The 21067-nt window shown below is 52.2% G+C and overlaps 4 protein-coding genes across 4 annotated transcripts in view; all 4 read right to left on the reverse strand.

The window, feature by feature from the left end:
- Positions 1-3171, reverse strand: part of LOC135578724 (feather keratin-like) — a 32216-nt gene extending 29045 nt beyond the window's left edge. The window contains exon 1 of the mRNA XM_065054640.1: positions 3149-3171. The gene's annotated coding sequence lies outside the window, so the exon portion shown is untranslated. The remainder of the gene's footprint in view (positions 1-3148) is intronic.
- Positions 2602-2916, reverse strand: LOC135578627 (feather keratin 4-like). Its single transcript, XM_065053523.1, has one exon. The coding sequence runs from the start codon at positions 2914-2916 to the stop codon at positions 2602-2604; it is 315 nt and encodes a 104-aa protein (XP_064909595.1).
- A 3515-nt stretch (positions 3172-6686) lies between the features above and the next one.
- On the reverse strand, positions 6687-7554 carry LOC135578725 (feather keratin-like). Its single transcript, XM_065054641.1, has 2 exons — positions 7532-7554; positions 6687-7318 (listed from the first exon to the last, which is right to left on the reverse strand). The coding sequence occupies exon 2, from the start codon at positions 7296-7298 to the stop codon at positions 6984-6986; it is 315 nt and encodes a 104-aa protein (XP_064910713.1). The 5' UTR covers positions 7299-7318; positions 7532-7554; the 3' UTR covers positions 6687-6983.
- Positions 7555-15352: 7798 nt separating this feature from the next.
- On the reverse strand, positions 15353-16196 carry LOC135578882 (feather beta keratin-like). Its single transcript, XM_065055255.1, has 2 exons — positions 16166-16196; positions 15353-15953 (listed from the first exon to the last, which is right to left on the reverse strand). Exon 2 carries the CDS (start codon positions 15931-15933, stop codon positions 15631-15633), a length of 303 nt encoding a protein of 100 aa, XP_064911327.1. The 5' UTR covers positions 15934-15953; positions 16166-16196; the 3' UTR covers positions 15353-15630.
- Between the last annotated feature and the right edge of the window lie 4871 nt (positions 16197-21067).

The following is a 21067-nucleotide window of genomic DNA, read 5'->3' on the forward strand; positions in this document are numbered from 1 at the left end:
CCTATCCCACTGGGTGTAATTTATGGGTGTCTTGTTACACCTCTTGCTGCAGTCTTGTAGCTGGGTGTACTGGGCTTACGTGGCAAGGTTTGGGTTGCGAGGGAGCTGCTTGGTTGTTTTCTGTCAGAAGCTTGCAGAAGTTTCCCTAAGCGTGAAACAGAGGTCTGACCTGCAGCAAGATGACCTAGTGGGGTAGAAGACTGGCTGGAACTCGGGAAAAGAGAGTTTATGACCTCTGTAAGACAGGGCAGGCAACTTAGAAGGACTACATGGGTGTTGTGAGTTTATGCAGGGAGAACACCAGAAGGGCCATAGCTCAATTAGAACTTCGTCTGCCTACTGCTTTAAAACATGACCATGACATGGCTAGAAGGACTACATGAGTGTGGTGAGTTTATGCAGGGAGAACACCAGAAGGGCCAAAGCTCAGTTAGAACTTCATCTGCCTACTGCTTTAAAACATGACTATGACGTGGCCTTGATGGCACGTGTCAGGGCGGTCAGAGGATGCAGCCAAACCGCAGGAGAGGTGGAGTGTCATCAGTGAGGTCATCCCATGGCACTCGTGTGGTTTGCGGTTGCATTGTGTGGAGGGGGCCTCATTTCCTTTCAGCACTGGCAATCTGCTCTGGGCTTTGGAGCTGTGCTGGCCTCGAGGAATTGTGTCTTCCATGGAATAGGATCCATGCGTTGCTTGCTTCTATCTGACTAATCCTTTCCTTCCACGCTCGTTATGATCTATGGGGGTCTTGGTGTGTGTCTTGCATATGAGCTGTGTGTGCAGGGTTTATTTTTTAAGGTTTTAGTCAGGAGGAGCTACACAGTTGGAAGCTGAGCAGAGGTTGTAGAAGTTTACTCATGGTACATAGACAGTGTACGCGTGTAGACAACAAGCTGACACTGTTTCTCCCAGAGAAAGTGGGTGTTCATGTCTTGGGCTACCGTAATCATTGGTGGCTGAAAAAGTGGCTGGATGGCAGAGCCCAAAGAGTTGTGGTACTGGAGTTAAATCCATTTGGTGGCCACTCACAAGTGCTTTTCCCCAGGGCTCAATACTGGGTCCAGTTCTGTTTAATAATCTTTCTTCTTGATCTGGATGAGGGGATCGAGTGCACCCTCAGTACATCTGCAGGTGACACCAAGTACAGGCAGGAGCGTTGAGCCACTTGGAGCTATGAAGGCTCTACAGATTGCCCTGGAAAGGTTGGATCAATGGGCTGAGACCAATTGCATGAGGTTCAACAAAGCCAAGAGTCGGGTCCTGCACTTGGGTCACCACAACGCCGTGAAGACTCCAGTAACTGTCAAGAGCTGTGGAAGAGCGGCTGGAAAGCTGCCCGGTGGTCAAGGACCTGGGGGTGTGGGTCGACAGTGGCTGAATATGAGCGAGTGTGTGTGGCCGTGACGGCCACCGGCGTCTTGGCTTGTGTCAGCACTGGTGTGGCCAGCAGGAGCAGGACAGTGAGCATCCCCTATTCTTGGCACTGGTGAGGCTACACCTTGAATCGTATGTTTTAGTTTTGGGCCCCAGACGGAAAGAAAGACCTTCAAGTGCCTAAGCCATTTCAAAGAAGGAGAATGAAACTTGTGAAAAGTTGGAGCACAGCTGTGATGGAGGACCCACTTTGGGTTTTTGCGTGTATAGCCTGGAGAAAAGTGAGGGGAGACCTCCTGTCTGTCTGCGACTGCCTGAAAGGAGGTTGTAGTGAGGAAGAGATTCAGTCTCTTTTCCCAAGTACCAAATGACAGGACAAGAGGAAATGGCCTTAAGTTGTGCCAGGGAGCGTTTAGATTGGATATTAGGAAAATTTTCTTCCCAGAAAAGGGTTGTCCACAGCGGAGGAGATGACGACCTGGAGCCTGTAGAGGACCTGACGCTGGAGCAGGTGGGTGCACGCACAGGAGGTGTGACCCTGTAGGAAGCCTGTGTTGGACCACAGAATTGGCAGGACCCGTGAACCCATGAGGAAAGTCTAAATACTAAATGATTCTGTGATTCTGCTCCTGGTGGAGCCGGAGAGTGATGCTTGGGAAGGAAGATGGTCAAGTTTGTGTTGTCATAGGGAGATCTCACCAGAGGCATGTTGAGGAGAGTGTTCTCGTGTCAAAATCTTTCTTTGGTCCAGTGATGGGCTTGTATCATGTTGTGGAAGAACCCCAGATTCTGGTCTGTGTTTTTGGTGGTATAGGGGGTGACATATTTCCTGGGAGAAGTCTTGTGGCCCTTTTCCCCCCTATCCAGTTTGCTTCTTGAGCCCTGGCTTTGTGCTGGGTGAGGTTGAAAGAGCCTTGAGAGAAGAAAGTAAAGCGAGATGTCTCAGGCTGGGATGCAAGAGACCTTTATTGAGGAAACAAAAGAGTGAAAAGGCAGGAGCACCAAGTAGGCGGTGACAAGTATATGCTGCACGTAGGGTGACCATCAGCTGAGGTTGCTTCTGTGACATAGATCTTGCCAGAGCACCAAGATCTTCGTGGCTCCTTTAAAGGAGGAACCATGGACAGCAGGTCCACGTGGCAAGAAGGGTCCAGAGGTGAGTCCACAATCCATGGCGTAGCTTCAATGCGGTAGGTGGTGTCCATCAGGGGTGGTGGCGAGGGCCCTTAGCAGATGTATCCAGCCCTTCTGCCGCCAAAGCAGCCCTGGCCTCCAAAGCCATAGCCGTTGCCGTAGCCGAAGGCCCCGGAGTTGATGGCAACTCCCTGGGCACTGAGTTCGTTGCCCACAGCAGCCGATGAGGAGGATCCGACGGCGGTGCTCTGGGGGTGGGAGGTGAGGATGGGTCCTGGCAGGGTGACCAGCACGGCGGGAGGCTGGATGACGACGCGGGAGTCCTGGCACTGCAGGGAACAGGGCTCGTTGCAGCTGTTGGCCAGCGGGGTGGGTCCCCAGGAGCGGCAGGCGTTGTAGCAGGCCATGTGTGTGGTGTGGAGGAGCCCTGGAAGGGACGAGAGGCTGTTGAGAAGCGCAGGGGCGTGGGGGTGCGAGGAGCGGTGTTGCAGGAGGGCGAGGGAGTGGGGAGGCTGGTGTGGGGCTGTGGGGAGTGTGGCGGTGGGGAGGCGTGAGGGCTGCTGAGGCTGGGGGCAGAGCGTGCTGGAATAGAGGGGCCAGGCGGGGCAGGAGAAGGAGGGGAAGGGGGTTGAGGCTCACCTTGTTGAGCGCAGAGGGAGGAGAAGGCGTCAGGAGAAGTGTGTGAGGGAGAGAGGCGCTGGGCCGGCTTTTATGCTGGTCCCCGAGGGGCGGGACAGCCTTTGCGCATGGCGACAATTTGCAGCCAGCAGCTGTCTGATGCCACAGCCTGGCCAGGAATGAGGAGGGTGTGTTTTCCTTCCCGCAATGCTCCAATTTCTTGTTCTTGTCTTGAGGACGTGTCCACTTGGCCCTGGCAGCAGCTTTGAAGTGCGAGCATTAGAGGCCAAAGACTTGGCGTTGCTGGCGCGTGTCAGGGCGGGCAAAGAACGCGGCCAGGGCGTAGCAGAGGTGGGGTGTCGTCAGTGAGGTCATCCCATGGCACTCGTGTGCTTTGCAGGTGCGTTACGAAGAGGTGGCACCATTTCGTCCCATTTCTGGCGGGCTTGTGTGAGTTTGGATCTGTGCCCGGTGTTAGTGGTTGCTCCTTCTATGGTGTTTGCTTGGCTTCTGCATTGCTGTCTTCTTGCTAAGCTTGTATTTAGGCCTGGCTTTTTGTCTTGAGTGTTGTCTGTGGGTATTTTAGTTCTTTCTTGCATGTAAGCTTTTAGCTGGATATACTTGTTTTACATGGAAAGTCTTCGGTAGCAAAGGAGGTACAGTGGTTGCTTCTCTGAGAAGTTTCCAGAAGCTTCCAGTTTGTTCAGTAGTGCTACTGACACCTGGTTTCCTTAGGGACTTTTTGCTGGCCATTTCAGAGCTAATCAGCCATGATGGTGTTACCCAAATGAGAATTTATTTAAGAAGGGGAAGAAAGACTGACTCTATAACTTGAAGAAAGAAGTGAGAATATATGAGTCTAGAGACTCTAAGGTCAGAGAAGAAAGAGGGGCAGGAGGTGCCCCAGGCATCAGAGCAGAGATTCCCCTGCCTCCTGTGATAGATATCTTTGCTCATCACAGGTTGATCCCCTGTGGGCTGTAGAGGCCATGATGCTGGCAAAGTTAGATGTGTCTTTTTGCCTGTGACAGTGATCACTGAATGATCTTCTTGTCCTCGACTCAGGAGCCCTTTCTCATACTTTCTTTTTGCATCCAATTGAGGAGAGGGAGTGATAGAGCAGCTTGGTGGGCACCTGCCATCCAGCCAAAGTCATCTCAGCCCAGAGCCCCATCTTGCCAGCAGGGCAGGGTCACAGGCCTGTTGTCAAATGTGATGCTTATCTATAAGACAGGCTGGAAGGAGGATCTGGGAAACTACAGCTCTGTCAGTCCGACCTTGGTGCCATGGAAGGTCATGGACCTGGTCATGCTGAGTGCCATCACCTTCCATGCACAGGACAAGCAAGCAGGTGATCAGGCCCTGTCAGTATGTGTTTATGAAAGGCAGGTCCTACCTGACTAGCCTGATCTCCTTCTGTGACAGGGGGACCCGCTTAGTGGATGATGGAATGGCTGTGGATTTTGTCTACCAAGACTTTAGTAAGGCCTTTACATTATTTCCTCCGAAGAAAGTGGCTGCTCATGGCTTGCACGGTCATCCTCTACTCAGGCTAAACCACTGGCTGGATGGCTGAGCCTGAAGAGTTGTGGAGACTGGAGTTAAATCCAGTCGGCAGCTGGTCACAAGGGGTGTTCACCAGGGCTTACTACTTGGGCCGTTTCTGTTTAATATCTTTCTCCGTGACCTGGATGAGGGGATCTATCGGGTGTGCCCTTTTTTGCAGACTCCACTAAGTGAGGTGGGAGTGTTGGGATACACCCTGGCCTGATGGGATCCACCCTAGTGTATGGAGGGAGCTGATGAAGGCGCTCACCAAGCCACTTTCCATCATTTCTTAGCAGTTCTGACTCACTGAGCAGGTCCCTGTTGACGGGGCATTGACAAATGTAAGACTTATACAGAAGAAGGGCTGGAAGAAGGGTTCGGGGAACTACAGTCCTGTCAGTCTGACCTCAGTGCCAGGGAAGGTTATGGAAGAGATAAGCTGAGTGCCATCACGCTGCACGCAGAGAACAAGCAGGAGATCAGGCCCAGTCAGCATGTGTTTATGGAAGACAAGTTATGCCTGACTAACCTGATCTCCTGCCATGGCAAGATGACCTGCTTAGTACATGAGGGAATGGCTGTAAAAGGTGTCTACCTAGACGTCAGTAGAGACTTTACACTGTTTCTCCTAAAGAAAGTCTATCCTCATGGCTTAGAGGAGTATACTTTTCACCGGCTAAAACACTGGCTGGATCACTGGGCCCAAAGAGTTGTGGTGACTGGATTCAAATGCAGTTGGTGAACGCTCACAAGAGGGGTTCCCTGGGGCTCAGTACTGGGGCCAGTTCTGTTTGATATCTTTCTCTGTGGTCTGTACAAGGGGATGGAGTGCGCCCTCAGTAAGTTTGCAGATGACATCAAGTTGGGCAGGAATGTTGATCTCCTGGCCAGTAAAAATGCTCTTAGAGAAGGATCTGGGTTGGCTGGATCAATGGTAAGATGGCAATTGTCTGAGGTTCAACAAGGGCAAGTGTCGGGTTCTGCATTTGCGTCACCACCACCCCATGGAACACTAGAGGCTTGGTGGAAAACAGGCTGTAAAGCTGCCTGTTGGAAAAGGACCTGGGCTACTGGTGACCAGCTGGCAGAACATGAGCCAGCATGTGGCCAGGAAGGCCAACAGCATTCTGGCCTGTTTCATCACCAGTGTGGCCAGCAGGAGCAGGGCAGTGAGCATCCCCCTGTATTTGGTGCTGGTGAGGCTGCACCTAGAATCTGGCGTTCACTTTTGAGCCCGTCATGACAAGAAAGACCTTTGAGGAGCCGGAGGGGGTTCAGAGGAGGGCAACGAATCTGGTGAAGAATCTGGAGCACAAGTGGGATGGGGAGAAGCTGAGGGATCTGGGGGTGTTTTGCCAGGAGAACAGGAGGCTGAAGAGAGATCTTCTTTCTCTGTGCAACTGCCTGAAAGGAGGGTGTAGAGAGGAGGATGCTGTACTCTTCTCTCACGTAGCAAAAACTAAGAGGTGAAGAAGCTGTGCTGTTTCCTTGGAGGAGAAGGCAATGATTTTTCAGTGAGAGGGTGGTCAAACAGTGGAACTAGTTGCATAGTCAGATAGTGAAGCCTCCATCTTTGGGCATACTCAGCACCTCATTGGACGTTGCACGGACATCCCCATCGAGCTGACCATGCTTGAGCAGGTTGGTATGAAGGAGATGATCTCCAGAGGTTCCTTGTGCACTCGATGATTCTGTTTGCTGTGATGGGCAGCGAGTGGTGCTGAGGAAGTGATTTGGACAAGTAGCTGCTGCCACGGGGAGCGTGGGTGAGAGGCCAGGGTAGAAGTGCATGACACTTTCCAAGCCTTTTTCTTGAGTAAGTGAAGGGCTTGTATGACAGCCTGGAAGGCCACCAAATGCACATGGGTGATGTTCCTGAAGACTTACTTGCTAAGAGAAGTCTTGTGGCCATTTTCCACCCACCAGCATCCTGGCCCCTTGAGCCCTGTTTTGTTGCTCAGTCAGATTGGATGAACCATAGCAGAAGAAAGCAAGAGGAGGCATCTCAGGCTGGACTGCAAGAGAACTTTATTTGGGACCAAAAAGAGTGGAAAGGTAGGAGTACCAAGTGGAAAACAGCAAGTCTGAGGTACAAAGAAAGAGGTGGGAGAAGAGGAGAAGATATTTTGACAAGGAATGAAGGCAGCCCAGGCTGGCCCCTTCCTTGCTTCTGTGCTTGCTGCCCGGAGAAGAGGAGCAATGGACAACAGGTCCACGTGCCTGAAAGGGCCTAGAGGTGTGTGTCCTCAATCCATGCCGTTGCTTCCAGGGTGTGTGTGGTTGGTGTCAGGGGTGTTGGCGAGGGCCCTTAGCAGATGTAGCGGCCCCTTCTGCCACCAAAGCAGCCCAGGCCTCCAAAGCCATAGCCGTTGCCATAGCCAAAGGCGCCGGAGTTGATGGCAACTCCCTGGGCACCGAGTTCGTTGCCCACGGCAGCCGATGAGGAGGATCCGACGGCGGTGCTCTGGGGGTGGGAGGTGAGGATGGGTCCTGGCAGGGTGACCACCACGGTGGAAGGCTGGATGAGGACACGGGAGTCCTGGCACTGCAGGGAACAGGGCTCGTTGCAGCTGTTGGCCAGCGGGGTGGGTCCGCAGGGGCGGCAGGCGTCGTAGCAGGCCATGTGTGTGGTGTGGAGGAGCCCTGGAAGGGACGAGAGGCTGTTGAGCAAGCGCAGGGGTGTGGGGGTGCGAGAAGCGGTGTTGCAGGAGGGCGAGGGAGTGGGGAGGCTGGTGTGGGGCTGTGGGGAGCGTGGCGGTGGGGAGGCGTGAGGGCTGCTGAGGCTGGGGTCAGAGCGTGCTGGAAGAGAGGGGCCAGGCGGGGCAGGAGAAGGAGGGGAAGGGGGTTGAGGCTCACCTTGTTGAGCGCGGAGGGAGGAGAAGGTGTCAGGAGAAGTGTGTGAGGGCGAGAGGCGCTGGGCCGGCTTTTATGCTGGTCCCCGAGGGGCGGGACAGCCTTTGCGCATGGCGACAATTTGCAGCCAGCAGCTCTTTGATGCCACAGCCTGGCCAGGAATGAGGAGGGTGTGTTTTCCTTCCCACAATGCTCCAATTTCTTGTTGTTGTCTTGAGGAGGTGTCCTCTTGGTCCTGGCGGCAGCTTTGAAGTGCGAGTATTAGAGGCTGAAGACTTGTCGTTGATGGTGTGTGTCAGGTCGATCACAGGACGTGGCCAAAGAGTAGGAGAGGTGGGGTGTCGTCACTGAGGTCATCCCATGGCACTCGTGTGGTTTGTAGTTGCATTGTGTGGATGGGGCCTCATTTCCTTGCAGAGCTGGAAGAGTGGTCTGGGCTTTGGAGCTGTTCTGGGCATGAGGGTCTGCCTCTTCCATGGTATTTGATCCCTCACCTGACTGCTGCCATCTCATTAAGCGTCTCATTAGGCCTGGCCTTTGGTCTGGATTGTGCTCTGTGTGTGTGTTGGTGCCCTATTGCTTGTAAGCTTATAGCTGTGTGTATTAATTTTATGCAGCACAGATTTTTTAGCATATGGGCATCATGGTTTTCTTCTGTGAGAAATTACCAGAAGATTCCACCATGTGTGAGGGACATGCCCCGTATGCCAAAAGACAAGCTGGCAGGGAAGCAGACTGCCCTGGCCTTAACTGAGAGGATTGGCTTGAACTGATGAGAAAAAAGAGAGTTTTTGATGTCTGCCAGATAAGACAAGATACTCAGGAGGAACACCAGGGTATTTTGATGTTATTCACTGGGGAAATTAGAAGGGCCAAAGCCCAACTAGAACCTAATCCAGCTCCTGCTATAGAAGACAATACAAACTTTTTTCGGTATATTTTTTGCAACAGAAGGAGAGCTAAGGAGAATCTCCAACTTGTAGTGGATTCAGGGAGCAACCCATTTACAATGGATGAGGAAAAGGCCTTAATGTCTTCTTTGTCTCAGTCTCTAAGCATAAAACTAGTTGTTCTCTGTGCACCCAGCTCCCTGAGCTGGAAGATGGGGATGGGGCATAGAACAAAGCACAGGAATCCAAGGGGAAATGGTTGGTGACCTGCTACACCACTTGGCCCACACAGGTGTATGGGGCCAGATTGGTTCTCCCGAGGAGTTGTGAGAGAGCTGGCTGAGATGCTCCCCAAGCCACTTTGCGTCATATATCATCAGACCTGACTCTCTGGGGAGGTCCCCATTGACTGGAAGTCAGCAAATGTGGCACCCGTCTAGAAGAAGGACCGAAAAGAGGATATGGGGAATTACAGATCACAGTATCACAGTATCACAGTATGTTTGGGATTGGAAGGGACCTCAAAAGATCATCTAGTCCAATCCCCCTGCTGGAGCAGGAACGCCTAGGTGAGGTCGCACAGGAACATGTCCAGGTGGGTTTTGAATGTCTCCAGAGATGGAGACTCCACAACCTCCCTGGGCAGCCTGTTCCAGTGCTCTGTTACCCTCACTGAGAAGAAGTTTTTTCTCAAATTTAAGCGGAACCTCCTGTGTTCCAGCTTGATCCCATTACCCCTTGTCCTATCATTGTTGGCCACCGAGAAGAGCCTGGCTCCATCCTCATGGCACTCACCCTTTATATATTTATAAACATTAATGAGGTCCCCCCTTAGTCTCCTCCAAACTAAAGATGTGTCAGTTGGACCTTGTTGCTTTGTAAGGTCGTGGAAGAGATTATCCTGAGTGCCATCACATGGCAGGTACAGGACCAGCAGGTCATCAGACCTAGTCAGCATGGGTTTATGAAAGGCAGGTCCTTCTTGACCAACCTGATCTCTTGGTATGAACAAGGTTACCCACTTTATTGGATGAGGGAATGGCTGTGTATGCTGTGTAGTAAGATTTTGGTAAAGTCTTTGACATAATTTCTCCTGGAGAAAGTGTCTGCTCATGGCTCAGACAGGCGTAATCTTCACTGGCTAAAACACTGGCTGGATGGCTGTGTTCAAAGAGTTGTGATGACTGGAGTTAAATGCAGTTGGTGGGCGCTCACAAGAGGGGTTCCCTGGGGCTCAGTACTGGGGCCGGTTCTGTTTGATATCTTTCTCCGTGATCTGGACAAGGGCATGGAGTGCACCCTTAGTACGTTTGCAGATGACATCAAGTTGGGCAGGAATACTGATGTGCTGGACAGTAAGAAAGCTCTAGAAAAGGATCTGGGCTGGCTGGATCGATGATAAGCTGCCAATTGTTTGAGGTTCAACAAGGCCAAGTGTCGGGTTCTGCACTTGCATCACCACCACCCCACGGAACACCAGAGGCTTGGTGGAAGACAGGCTGTAAAGCTGCCTGTTCAAAAGGACCTGGGCTACTGGTGACCAGCTGGCAGAACATGAGCCAGCATGTGGCCAGGTGGTCAGGAAGGCGAACAGCATTCTGGCCTGTGTCATCACAATTGTGACCAGCAGGAGCAGGGCGGTGAGCATCCCCCTGTATTTGGTGCTGGTGAGGCTGCACGCAGAATCTGGGGTTCGTTTTTGGGCCCCTAATGACAAGAAAGAGCTTGAGGTTCTGCAGCGAATTGAGAAAAGGGGAAGGAATCTTGTGAAAAGGCTGGAGCACAGTTGGGATGGGGAGCAGCTGAGGGAGTTGGAGGGTTCAATCTGGAGAACAGGAGGCTGAGGGGAGACCTTCTCGCTCTCTGCAACTGCCTGAAAGGAGGTTGTAGAGGGGCGGGTGTCGGTCTCTTCTCCCAACTGACAGAACTGGAGAAAGTGGCTTGAAGTTGCCCCAGGAGAGGTTTAGTGTGGCTATTAGGAAAAATGGCTTTTCCTGAAGGGTTTTGGGGCATTGGAACAGGCTGCCCGGGGCAGTGGTGGAGTCACCATCTCTGAAGGTGTGCAGAAGATGCGTAGATGTGGTGCTTGATGACAGGGGTTAGTGGTAGACTTGTGTTAGGTTAATAGTTGTAGACTATTGTTGGGTTAACAGCGGGACTTGTTGATCCAAAAACATGTTTCTGATGGGAAAAAGCTACTTGAGAATAGTAACCGTAAGAGGGGAGGGAATAAATGTGGGAGACAAATCTCAAGAGACACCAAGATCAACGATGATGGAGGAGCGGGAGGTGCTCTAGGTTCTGGAGCAGATATTGCCCTGCAGGCTGTGGTGAAAAACTGGGCTGAAGCAGGTTGTCCCGCTGCAGCTGATGGAGGTCCACAGTGCAGGAGATGTCCACAGTGCAGGAGATGTCCACAGTGCAGGAGATGTCCACAGTGCAGGAGATAACCACGTGGAGCCTGTAGAGGACCTGATGCTGGAGCAGGTGGGTGCACCCACAGGAAATGTGATCCTGTAGAAAGCCTGTGTTGGACCACAGACTTGGCAGGACCTGTGAACCCGTGAGGAAAGTCTAAATACTAAATGATTCTGTGATTCTGCTCCTGGTGGAGCCGGAGAGTGATGCTGGGGAAGAAAGATGGTCAAGTGTGTGTTGTCATAGGGAGGTCTCACCAGAGGCATGTTGAGGAGAGTGTTCTCGTGTCAAAATCTTTCTGTGATCCAGTGATGGGCTTGTATAATTTTGTGGAAGACCCCCAGATTCCGGTCTGTGTTCTTGGTGGTATAGGGGTTGACATATTTCCTGGGACAGGTCTTGTGGCCCTTTTCCCCCCTATCCAGTTTGCTTCTTGAGCCAGCCCTGGCTTTGTGCTGGTTGAGGTTGGAAGAGCCTTGAGAGGTCTTGTTTCCCTTTTGCTCCCACCCTGATGGGCTACTGAGTCCTGTTTTTTCTTACGTGAAGTTGGACGAGCCGTGGGAGAAAAAGACAAAAGGCTGCATCTCAAGCTGGGATGAAGGAGAACTTTATTGAGGGAGAAAAGTGAAAAGGCAGGAGTGCCAAGTGAAACAGCACAAGTCTGAGGTGCAAAGAAAGATGTGGGACTAGGGGAGAAGGACCATTCGCCACATCTGCAGGCAGCCCACGCTGGCCCCTTCCCTACTTCCATGCTTGGTGCTGTGAGAGGAGGAGCCAAGGACAGCAGGTCCATGTGCCAGGAAGAGCATAGAGGTACGTGTCCTCAATCCGTGCTGTGGCTTCCAGGGTGTTTGTGGCTGGCATCAGGGGTGGTGGCAAGAGCCCTTAGCAGATGTATCCACCCCTTCTACCATTGAAGCAGCCCCGGCCTCCGAAGCCACCCAGGCCTCCGAAGCCGTAGCCAAAGCTGCCGGAGTTGACAGCAACTCCCTGAGCGCCGAGTTCATTGCCCACGGCAGCCGATGCGGAGGATCCAACGGCGGTGCTCTGGGGGTGGGAGGTGAGGATGGGTCCTGGCAGGGTGACCACCACGGTGGAAGGCTGGATGAGGACACAGGAGTCCTGGCACTGCAGGGAACAGGGCTCGTTGCAGCTGTTGGCCAGCGGGGTGGGTCCGCAGGGGCGGCAGGCATCGTAGCAGGCCATGTGTGTGGTGTGGAGGGGCCCTGGAAGGGACGAGAGGCTGTTGAACAAGCGCAGGGGTGTGGGGGTGCGAGGAGCGGTGTTGCAGGAGGGCGAGGGAGTGGGGAGGCTGGTGTGGGGCTGTGGGGAGCGTGGCGGTGGGGAGGCGTGAGGGCTGCTGAGGCTGGGGCAGAGCGTGCTGGAAGAGAGGGGCGAGGTGGGGCAGGAGAAGGAGGGGAAGGGGGTTGAGGCTCACTTTGTTGAGCGCGGAGGGAGGAGAAGGTGTCAGGAGAAGTGTGTGAGGGCGAGAGGCGCTGGGCCGGCTTTTATGCTGGTCCCCGAGGGGCGGGACAGCCTTTGCGCATGGCGGCATTTTGCAGCCAGCAGCTCTTTGATGCCACAGCCTGGCCAGGAATGAGGAGGGTGTGTTTTCCTTCCCACAATGCTCCAATTTCTTGTTGTTGTCTTGAGGACGTGTCCTCTTGGTCCTGGCGGCAGCTTTGAAGTGCGAGTATTAGAGGCTGAAGACTTGGCGTTGATGGTGTGTGTCAGGTCGATCACAGGACACGGCCAAAGAGTAGGAGAGGTGGGGTGTCGTCACTGAGGTCATCCCATGGCACTCGTGTGGTTTGTAGTTGCATTGTGTGGATGGGGCCTCATTTCCTTGCAGAGCTGGAAGAGTGGTCTGGGCTTTGGAGCTGTTCTGGGCATGAGGGTCTGCCTCTTCCATGGTGTTTGATCCCTCACCTGACTGCTGCCATCTCATTAAGCGTCTCATTAGGCCTGGCCTTTGGTCTGGATTGTACTCTGTGGGTGTGTTGGATGCCACAGGCTGGCCAGGAGTGAGCAGGGTGTGTTTTTCTTCATGCAACATTCCAGTTTCTTGTTCTTGTTTTGAGGACTTGTCCTCTTGACCCTGGCAGCAGCTTTGAAGTCCGTGAATTCGAGGCCATAAGCTTGATGTTCATTGCTCATGTCAGAGTGACAGAGGACGCGGCCAGAGCGTAGGAGGGGTGGGGTGTCGTCAGTGAGCTCATCCCATGGCATCCATGTAGTTTGCGGGTGCTTTGTGATGAGGGACCCCTTTCGTCACAGACCTTGCAGGCCGGTCTGGGCTTCGGAGCTGATCCAGGATTGAAATATTGCCTCTGGATGGTGTTTCATCCCAGCCTTCTTTGCTTCCATCTCACTAAGCCTTTCCTTCCACGCTTGTTGAGCTCTTTGCGTGTCTTGGTGTGTGCTTTCCTCATGAGCTGGGTGTGCAGGGTTCATGTGTCAAGGTTTTAGCAGGGAAGGAGCTACACAGTTGGAAGCTGGGACGAGGTTCCAGAAGTTTCCTCATGTTTAATAGACAGTGTCTGTGTGTAGCAGATGAGCTGGCAGGGAAGAAGACCAGCCTGGCTGAAGAGAGAGTTTTGGTTGGAACTCAGGATACAAACAAGAGAAAGGTAGGAATTCTGGAAGAAGGTGCAGGGTACTCAGGCGCTTTGCAAGGATGTTGAGAGGTTATGCAGGCAGCACATTAGAATTCCCAAAGCCCATCTACATGTTGATCTGCCACTTTATAAAACACATTAAAAATGTTTCTGTACATACATGATCAGCAACAGAGCGCTAAGGAGAATTTCCCTCATTTATTTGCCGCAGGAAGAAAACACAGAGACAAAAGATGTGGAAAATGCTTAGTGCCCTCATTGCCTCAGTCTTTAATTGCAAAACCTGTTGTTCTCTGAAGGGATTGATGACAAAGACTTGTGATGCAGGTGAGCCAAAAGACTCTTTATTTAGGCAAGGCGCTTACACATATAGCTAGTCGCTGTTGTACACGCGTTTAACTTTCTGTGTTGATTTGCTTACGCTGGATGTAAGGGTTAGGGAATTGCTGTGAATTTTATCTACCAAGACTTTAGTAAAGCCTTTGATACTGCTTCTCCCAGAGAATGTGGATGCTCCTGGCTTGGACAGCCTTAGTCTTGGATGGCTGAAAAATTAGCTGGATGACTAGACCCAAAGGTTTATGGGGACTGGAGTATAATCCAGTTGGTGGGGACTCACAAGGGGTATTCCCCACGGCTCATTCCATGGGACAGTTGTGTTTAATATCTTTCTTCTAGATCTGGTTGAGGGAATTGAGTGCACCCTCAGTACATGTGCAGATGACATCAAGTTAGGCAGGAGCGTTGACCCACTTGGGACTATGAAGGCTCTACAGATGGCCCTGGACAGCCTGGATCAATGGGCTGAGACCAGTTGCATGAGGTTCAGCAAGGCTAAGTGTCAGGTCCTGCACTTGATTCACCACAACCCCATGAAGGCTCCAAGCTTGTGGAAGAGCGGCTGGAAAGCTGCCCAGTGGTCAAGGACCTGGGGGTGTGGGTCGACAGTGGCTGAACATGAGCCAGTGTGTGTGGCCGTGACGGCCACCGGCGTCTTGGCCTGTGTCAGCACTAGTGTGTCCAGCAGGAGCAGGACAGTGACCATCCCCTGTCCTTGGCACTGGTGAGGCCACACCTTGAATCGTGGGTGCAGTTTTGGGCCCTTGCCAAAAAGAAAGATGTCCAGGTTCCTAAGCAATTTCATAGAAGGGGAATGGAACTTGTGAAAAGTTGGGAGCACAGGTGTGATGGAGGACCCACTTTGCGACCTGGGGGCGTATAGCCTGGAGAAAAGTGAGGGGAGACCTTCTGGCTCTCTGCAACTACCTGACAGGAGGTTGTAGTAAGGAAGGGATTCAGTCTCTTTTCCCAAGTACCAAGTGACTGGACAAGAGGAAATGGCCTTAAGTTGTGCCAGGGAGTGTTTAGATTGGATATTAGGAAAATTTTCTTCCCAGAAAAGGGTTGTCCACAGTGGAGGAGATGACCACCTGGAGCCCGTAGAGGACATGACGCTGGAGCAGGTGGGTGCACGCACAGGAGGTGTGACCCTGTAGGAAGCCTGTGTTGGACCACAGAATTGGCAGGACCTCTGAAACCATGAGGAAAGTCTAAATACTAAATTATTCTGTGATTTTGCTCCTGGTAGAGCCGGAGAGTCATGGTGGGGAAGAAGGATGGTCAAGTGTGTGTTGTCATAGGGAGGTTTTACCAGAGGCATGTTGAGGAGAGTGTTCTTGTGTCAAAGTCTTTCTTTGATTCTGTGACGGGCTTGTATCATGTTCTAGAAGACCCCCAGATTCTGGTCTGTTTTTGCTGGTATAGGTGGTGACATATTTCCTGGGACAGGTCTTGTTACCCTTTTCCCCCCTATCCAATTTGCTTCTTGAGCCCTGGCTTTGTTCTGGGTGGGGTTGGAAGAGCCTTGAGAGAAGAAAGTAAAGGGAGACGTCTCAGGCTGGGATGCAGGAGAACTTTATTGACGAAAAAGAATAGTGAAAAGGCAGGAGCACAAAGAACACAGTGAAAAATATAAGCTGCACGTAGGGCGACCATCAGCTGAGGTTGCTTCTGTGACACAGCTCTTGCCAGAGCACCAAGATCTTCGTGGCTCCTTTAGAAGAGGAGCCATGGACAGCAGGTCCACATGTCAAGAAGGGTCCAGAGGTGAATCCACGATTCATGCCGTATCTTCAAAGCGGTGGCTGGCGTATGTCAGGGTTGGTGGCGAGAGCCCTTAGCAGATGTATCCACCCCTTCTGCCGGCGAAGCCGCCCAGGCCCCCGAAGCCGTAACCAAAGCTGCCAGAGTTGATGGCAACTCCCTGAGCGCCGAGTTCGTTGCCCACGGCAGCCGATGCGGAGGATCCGACGGCGGTGCTCTGGGGGTGGGAGGTGAGGATGGGTCCTGGCAGGGTGACCACCACGGCGGGAGGCTGGATGACGACGCGGGAGTCCTGGCACTGCAGGGAACAGGGCTCGTTGCAGCTGTTGGCCAGCGGGGTGGGTCCGCAGGGGTGGCAGGCGTCGTAGCAGGCCATGTGTGTGGTGTGGAGGGGCCCTGGAAGGGACGAGAGGCTGTTGAGCAAGCGCAGGGGCGTGGGGGTGCGAGGAGCAGTGTTGCAGGAGGGCGAGGGAGTGGGGAGGCTGGTGTGGGGCTGTGGGGAGCGTGGCGGTGGGGAGGCGTGAGGGCTGCTGAGGCTGGGGCAGAGCGTGCTGGAAGAGAGGGGCCAGGCGGGGCAGGAGAAGGAGGGGAAGGGGGTTGAGGCTCACCTTGTTGAGCACGGAGGGAGGAGAATGCGTCAGGAGAAGTGTGTAAGGGAGAGAGGTGCTGGGCCGGCTTTTATGCTGGTCCCCGAGGGGCGGGACAGCCTTTGCGCATGGCGGCATTTTGCAGCCAGCAGCTGTCTGATGCCACAGCCTGGCCAGGAGGGAGCAGGGTGTGTTTTCCTTCATGCAACATTCCAGTTTCTTGTTTTTGTCTTGAGGACGTGTCCGCTTGGCCCTGGTGGCATCTTTGAACTGCGAGCATTAGAGGGCAATGACTTGGTGTTGATGGCGCGTGTCCGGGCGGTCTGAGGACGCTGCGAAAGCGTAGGAGAGGTGGGGTGTCGTCAGTGAGGTCATCCCAAGGCACTCTGTGGTTTGCGGTTGCGTTACAAAGATGGGGCACCATTTCCTCTCGTTTCTGGCAGGCTGGTGTGAGTTTGGATCTGTGCTGGGTGTTAGTGCCTGTGCCTTCTATGGTGTTTGCTTGGCTTCTGCATTGCTGTACTCTTGCTAAGCTCGTGTTTAGGCCTGACTTTTCCTCTTGAGTGTTCTCTATGGGTGTTTTAGTGCTTTTTTGCATGTAAACTTGTAGCTGCATATACTTAGTTTACACGGAAAGATTTGGGTAGTGAGGGAGCTACACTAGTTGCTTCTCTGAGAAGTTTCCAGAAGCTTCCATCTTGTTCAGTGTCGAGGGTTAAGATTGCGGGGTGACAATAAAACCCTGGCAGATGTATTGTTAACCCCCTCTTCCCCCCCCACTTCCCCCTTTTTGCCCCTCCCTCTCCCCCCTTTCCACTAAGGAGAGGCAATTGGGAGGAAAAGAAGGACAGAGAGAAGAGAGCTGGAAAAAATTAAAGATGTTTTACTAATGCTACTAATAAGAATAGAGAAAATAATACAAAATATGCAAAAGCAATCTTGAAAGTCTCAGCAACTGCAGAGCCGGCACCTGAAGTCCTGGATTAGACTCTGTAGCCAATCGGAGCTGGATTCAGTCTCTCACTAGGCCTCAGTTTGCAGGGACGACTAGCAAGGTCCTCTCCTAATGTCGGCCATAAGGAAAAAAAAGGGATGAGATCCTCGTGATCTCGCACTTTTATATGAAGTATTAACGTGAATGGAATGTTATACACAGTTGGTCAGTTTCTTGGTCACTTGTTTCTCGTCGCCCCTCTCGCGAGATGTCCATCCGTGCTTATCAATAAGTTTGCATTCCATTGCTAGGTTTACCAAAACATGTGTCTGGTTCTCCAGGAAAATGCAGTTAATTTGAAGGCTTTAGCTGACAGGCAAATTCACTAAAAGAGAAACTTGTTTTTAGCAAAACCAGGACATTCAGTAGTGCCAGTGCCACCTGGTTTGCGTAGGGACTTTTTGCTGGCCATTTCAGAGCTAATCAGCCATGGTGGTGTTACCCCTATGAGAATTTATTTAAGAAGAGGAAGAAAGACTGACTGTATAACTTGAAGAAAGAAATGGGAACATATGAATGTAGAGACTCCAAGGTCAGAGAAGAAAGAGAGGCAGGAGGTGCCCCAGGCACCAGAGCAGAGATTCCCCTGCCTGCTGTGATAAATATCTTTGCACATCACAGGTTGATCCCCTTCAGGCTGTGGAGAACCTGATGCTGGAAAAGTTAGATGTGTCTTTTTTGCCCGTGACAGTAATTGCTGAGTGACCTCCTTGTCCTTGACTCAGGAGCCCTATCTCATATTTTCTTTTTGCATCCAGTTGAGGAGAGGGAGTGATAGAGCAGCTTGGTGGGCACCTGCCATCCAGCCAAAGTCAACCCAGCCCAGAGCCCCATCATGCCAGCAGAGCAGGGTCACAGGCTTGTTCCTGCTCCTGGTCCTCAGGGCCCCAGGGAGCCTACATTGAGGGGGACAATGACCTTACAAAGGCTCTTTCTGTGAGACCTCAGAGCACAGGGACGGTTGCTTGGTGCCCCTAGGACTGGTGCTCCATGGACCCTGCAGCAGGGAGGCTGGTGGTCCAGAGACTCCCTGCATGCGTCACTGTGGGTCTCTGCAGTGAAGAGTGGATGGTGTCCTGGGGATCTTCCTCGCCAAGGGATCAGTTGAAGACCCCACAGCAAGGTGAGACCATGCTCTTGTATGGTGTGCTTAGAAGGTGCATTGTACAGAAGGGGCCCCAAGTATTCACAGCCCTGAAAGGCTGGTCTGGTCTTTGGAGCTGTGCCAGGCATGACAGCTGCTGCCTCTATCACATTCACTGACTGCCCGCCTTGCTGCCATCTTACTAAGCCCGTCTTTAGCCCTGGCCTTTCCCCTGGACTGTGCCTTGTGGGTGTCTTGTTACCTTCTTGTTTGTGAACTTGTAGCTGGGTGTTATTGGGTTTTCATGGCAAGGTTTTGGTACGATAAGAGCTTCAGGTTTGTCTTCTGTGAGAAGGTACCAGAAGATTCCGCCATCTGTGGTGGGACAGTCCCCATTTGCCGAAAGATGAACCATTGGGGAAGAAGACTGGCCTGGCCTTAGCAGGGAGGTTTGGCTGGAATTCATAAAAAAAAGAGAGTTTGTGCCGTTTGCAACCAAACACCAGTGACTCAGCCGGAACACAAGAATGTTGAGAGGTTAAGCAGGGGGAAAACTAGAAGCAGCAAAGCCCAACTAGAACTTCATCTGGCTACTGCTGTACAAAGTAATAAAAAACATTTCTATACATCCATTGGCAAGAGAAGGAGAGCTAAGGGGAATCTCCAAGGTTTACTGGCGGCAGTTGTCTGCACAGATAAAGTGGATGAGGAAAAAGCCTAAATGCCTTCTTTACCTCAGTCTTTCATCATAAGACTAGTTGTTCTCTGGGTGCCCAGGTACCTGAGCTGCAAGACAGGGATGGGGAGTGGCAGAAAGCCCCCAGAATCCAATGGGAAACGGCTGGTGACCTGCTACACCAGTTAGACATATACAAGATACTGGGGCCAGATGGGTTCTAGCCAGGAGCTGTGAGCGAGCTCTGGACGTGCTCCCTAAACCACTTCCCATCTTTTCTCAGCACTCCTGGCTCACCAGGGAAGTCTCAGTTGACTGTAGGTTGGCGAATGTGATGCTTATCTACAAGAAAGACTGGAACGAGGATCTAGGAAACTACAGCTCTGTCAGTTTGACCTTGGTGCCATGGAAGGTCATGGAGCTGGTCATGCTGAGTGCCATCACCTTCCATGTACAGGACAAGCAAGCAGGTGATCAGGTCCTGTCAGTATGTGTTTATGAAAGGCAGGTCCTGCCTGACTAACCTGATCTCCTTCTGTGACAAGGGGACCCGCTTAGTGGATGATGGAATGGCTGTGGATTTTGTCTACCAAGAATTTAGTAAGGCCTTTGACACTATTTCCTCCAAAGAAAGTGGCTGCTCATGGCTTGCACGATCATCCTCTCCTCAGGCTAAACCACTGGCTGGATGGCTGAGCCTGAAGAGTTGTGGAGAGTGGACTTAAAGCCAGTCGGCAGCTGGTCACAAGGGGTGTTCACCAGGGCTACCTACTTGGGGCATTTCTGTTTAATATCTTTCTCAATGATCTGGATGAGGGGATCTATCGGGTGTGCCCTTTTTTGCAGACTCCACTAAGTGAGGTGGGAGTGTTGATCTGCTGGAGGGTAGGAAGGCTCTACAGAGGCCCCTGGACAGGCTGGATGAATGGGTCGAGACCAATTGCATGAGATTCAACAAGGCCAAGTTCCGGGCCCTACACTTGGGTCACCACAACCCCATGAACGCTAGAGGCTTGGGAAAGAGTGGCTGGAAAGCTGCCTGGCTGTGGTTTGTGGATGCGTTGGGAAGCGGGGCCCCTTTTCCTCGCTGCCCTGGCAGCCTGATTGTGGCTTTGCAGTGTTCTCAGGCATGAGGGCTCCTGGTTGTACCATAGTCACTCCCTCCTGCCTGTCAGCTTGCTATGCCTGTCTTTAGGCCTGACCTTTCATGTTGGGTGTGCTCTGTGGGTGTGTCGGTGAGCCTGTGTCTCGGAACATTGTAGCTTACTGTGGTGGGTTTCCATGGCAAGGTTTCAGCTCCCAAGGGACTACGTGCTTGGCTTCTGTGAGGTTCCAGAAGCTTCCTGCATGTTAGATAGAGAGTCTCCATGTGCCAAAAGATGAGCCAGCGGGGAGTATGGTGGGCTGGGCTGTACAGAGAACATTAGCTGAGAATCAGGAAATAAAAGATACTTTATGAGCTTTGAAAGAAAGGGCAGGCCGCTCAGGAGGACCAAAAGGATGTTGTGAGGATATTTATCGAGAAAACTGTAAATGCCGAAGCCCATCTGGAATTTAGTCGCTTTAGTGACGTAAAAGACAATAGATACAGTTGGTTCACAGAAATTAGAATCAAAAAGCAGGCTAAACAAAATCTCCTTTCTTTAGTGGAAGTAGAGGGAAACAGTATGACAAAGGATGAGTAAAATGTCTTAGTGCCTTTTTTGCCTCAGACTTTAATTGTAAAAGGAGTAGTTTTCCAGTTACGCAGCTCCGTGGGATGGAAGACAGGGATGGGGAGGCAAACGAAGCCCCAGGAATCTAAGGGAAATGGTTGGTGAACTGCCTCACCAGTTAGACCCACACAAGTCTATGGGGCCTGATGGGATCCACCCAAGTGTACAGAGGGAGCTGATGGAGGTGGTCACCAAGCCACTTTCCGTCATTTATCAGCAGTTCTGACTCACCAGGGAGGTCCCCATTGACGGGACATTGGCAAATGTGAGACTTATATAGAAGAAGGGCTGGAAGAAGGATCCAAGGAACTACAGTCCTGTCAGTCTGACCTCAGTGCCAGGGAAGGTTATGGAAAAGATAAGCTGAGTGCCATCACACTGCATGCAGAGTACAAGCAGGAGATCAGGCCCAGTCAGCATGTGTTTATGGAAGACAAGTTGTGCCTGACTAACC

The sequence above is a fragment of the Columba livia genome, chromosome 2, assembly GCF_036013475.1.
Source record: "Columba livia isolate bColLiv1 breed racing homer chromosome 2, bColLiv1.pat.W.v2, whole genome shotgun sequence".
In the NCBI taxonomy this organism is placed as follows: Eukaryota; Metazoa; Chordata; class Aves; order Columbiformes; family Columbidae; genus Columba; species Columba livia.